General features: G+C 38.2%; 1 protein-coding gene across 1 annotated transcript in view; it reads right to left on the reverse strand.

The window, feature by feature from the left end:
• Positions 1 to 525: 525 nt before the first annotated feature.
• Positions 526 to 2,334, reverse strand: part of LOC107746248 (protein shisa-1-like) — a 3,602-nt gene continuing 1,793 nt past the window's right edge. Inside the window, exon 2 of the mRNA XM_016560380.1 lies at positions 526 to 1,310. Coding sequence (XP_016415866.1) covers positions 811 to 1,310 — 500 coding nt within the window. The 3' untranslated portion in view covers positions 526 to 810. The remainder of the gene's footprint in view (positions 1,311 to 2,334) is intronic.

Raw genomic sequence — 2,334 nt, forward strand, 5'->3', positions numbered from 1 at the left:
GAGTGGCATTAAACAGCTTGAAAAATCAAAGACCATTTTTAACATATCTCCGACTGGATTCGTCTGAAAGAAGAAAGTCATATACACCTAGGATGACTTGAGGGTGAGTAATTCATGGGCTAATTTTCATTGTTGGGTGAACTAACCCTTTAATTTCAGTAAATTATACTAGTTCCAGCTAATTAAACACATGCTGCTGAGTTTTTCATGAGTCCTACATTCTTAAAAATAAAGGTTCTTTATTGGCATTGATGGTTTCATTCACATCCAATGCACATTCTTTGCAGTCGAAAAGGTTCTTTAGATTGTTAAAATATTCTTTGCAGTAAGAAGAAGTGGTTCTTTAAAGAACTATTCACCGAAATGTTCATCTGTGAACCCAAAATTCTATGGCATTGTTGTGAAAACCCCCTTTTGGGTGCTTTATTTTGAAGAGTGTAGTGTAGTTTCATAAACGTGTCTTAAATATGAATGAAATATTCATATTTTTTGTATAAGAATGAGGAGAGTCAAACAAATTGCCTATGAAAATACATTTATTCTCTAATCTGTTATAAATAACAATATAATCAGTGACTGCTGAGCAACAATCAAGTGTTCATGCAAACACACTCCTATGAGAAGTATTAAGACATTATAAAAAGGTACCAACCATGACCGACATTATATCAGTCGTAATTGTGTATGTGGATACAGAACATGTTTGTGGAGGCTACCCAAGGTAGCAAAAAGAAAGTATCCCTGAAACATTCCTACTCCTTGTGTAGTCCCACACAGTTTTATAGTCCGTTCGTAGTTTTATAAGCATTATCAGATAGTGACAGGAGGATAAATGGGCTCCGTGTGCATGGGGGCCTGAGGAAAAGGCTGCCCGTGCATCTGCCCAAACGCAGGACGGGCATCCAGGAACGCAGGGGCCATCAGCATGTGGCGTTCTGTGGGGAGAGCGTAATTCATGTAGGGCTGGTAGAACTGTGGCGCCCCCTGTGGGAGTGGAGGAACATACTGCTGGGACTGAGAGGGTGGGAATGCGTTTCCCATCGGACCGTAGAGGTTCACGCTGAGCTCGGATGGTGGAGGGCGAGCGTTTGTCATGGACGAGCCTGAAGTGGAGGTGCGGGATGGGGTAGAGCTATCCACAGAGGGCCCTCCAGACTCCAAAAGGCTGGTCTGAGCAGCGGATGGCCCCGCTGGCCGGTCGCTCGCTTTGGGTTTCACACACTGACAGCAGCAGATAGATACAACCGTGCCAACCAGAACGAACGACAGGAACGCGCTCACCACAATCACAAAGGGCAAATAGGTTGGAACTGGGGAGGGAGAGAGAAGAGACAGAATTAAACATGAGGGTTATACAAATATGCATATCAGGGGTTGATGAAAAATTCCTCTGAAAGTTACAAAAATGCCCACACACACAATGAATTCATTTAAAATGTTATAATTCAAAATGATCTAGGCCTAAGTATTTTAATATTACCAAGAGTAATCATGCGGGCATCTAAAATTATTGGGTACCCTGCACAGACTAAATAAGGCCAAGCAGTTTTACCAGGGTCTTGTATCTTAGGTTTGTTATTATTTATTTTAGAGGTGTTGTTGTGGATTAATTGTGGTTTGGTTGTAGATAATAACGTTTTTTGAATCTTGAATCTTGAATATGCTCAGAAAAAAAAAATAACAAGGTAAAAATGGCCCAAAATTAAGTCCAGGGAAAATATATTTTGTTATTACTAAAATGTAATCTTTTAAAGTTTCTATTGATACCACGTCATTCAAATAATTACCGTATATAGCTGTTAAAGTCGAATTTGAAGAGCACACATGCATCAAGTTAGCCAGCAGCGGCCAATGAATTTGTTCCATACAATTACTCAAATTTAACATAAATAAATTACAACAATACGTTAATTTCCTTAAATGACTCATGCACTACACTGTAAAACGGATTTTTCGAAGTTGTGAATAAAACAAATATTGGACTACGTTTTACAAGAAAATGCTATTTCAGTCTTTCTCATTTAAAATTTCCCGTTTCATTCAATGTGTTACTTGCCGTTTCTTTGTAACTATTAGTGACCCTGGACCACAAAACCAGTCATAGCCTAGCACAGGTATATTTGTAGCAATAGCCAAAAATGGGTCAAAATCATCGATTTTTTCATGCCAAAATTCATTAGGATATTAAGTAATTAATGAAGATATTTTGTAAATTTCCTACCGTAAATATATCAAAACTTAATTTTTGATTAGTAATATGCATTGCTAAGAACTTCATTTGGACAACTTTAAAGCCTATTTTCTCAATATTTAGATTTTTTTGCACCCTCCCTC

Source organism: Sinocyclocheilus rhinocerous, unplaced genomic scaffold (genome assembly GCF_001515625.1).
Source record: "Sinocyclocheilus rhinocerous isolate Xijiao unplaced genomic scaffold, SAMN03320098_v1.1 scaffold3060, whole genome shotgun sequence".
NCBI classification, from domain to species: domain Eukaryota; kingdom Metazoa; phylum Chordata; class Actinopteri; order Cypriniformes; family Cyprinidae; genus Sinocyclocheilus; species Sinocyclocheilus rhinocerous.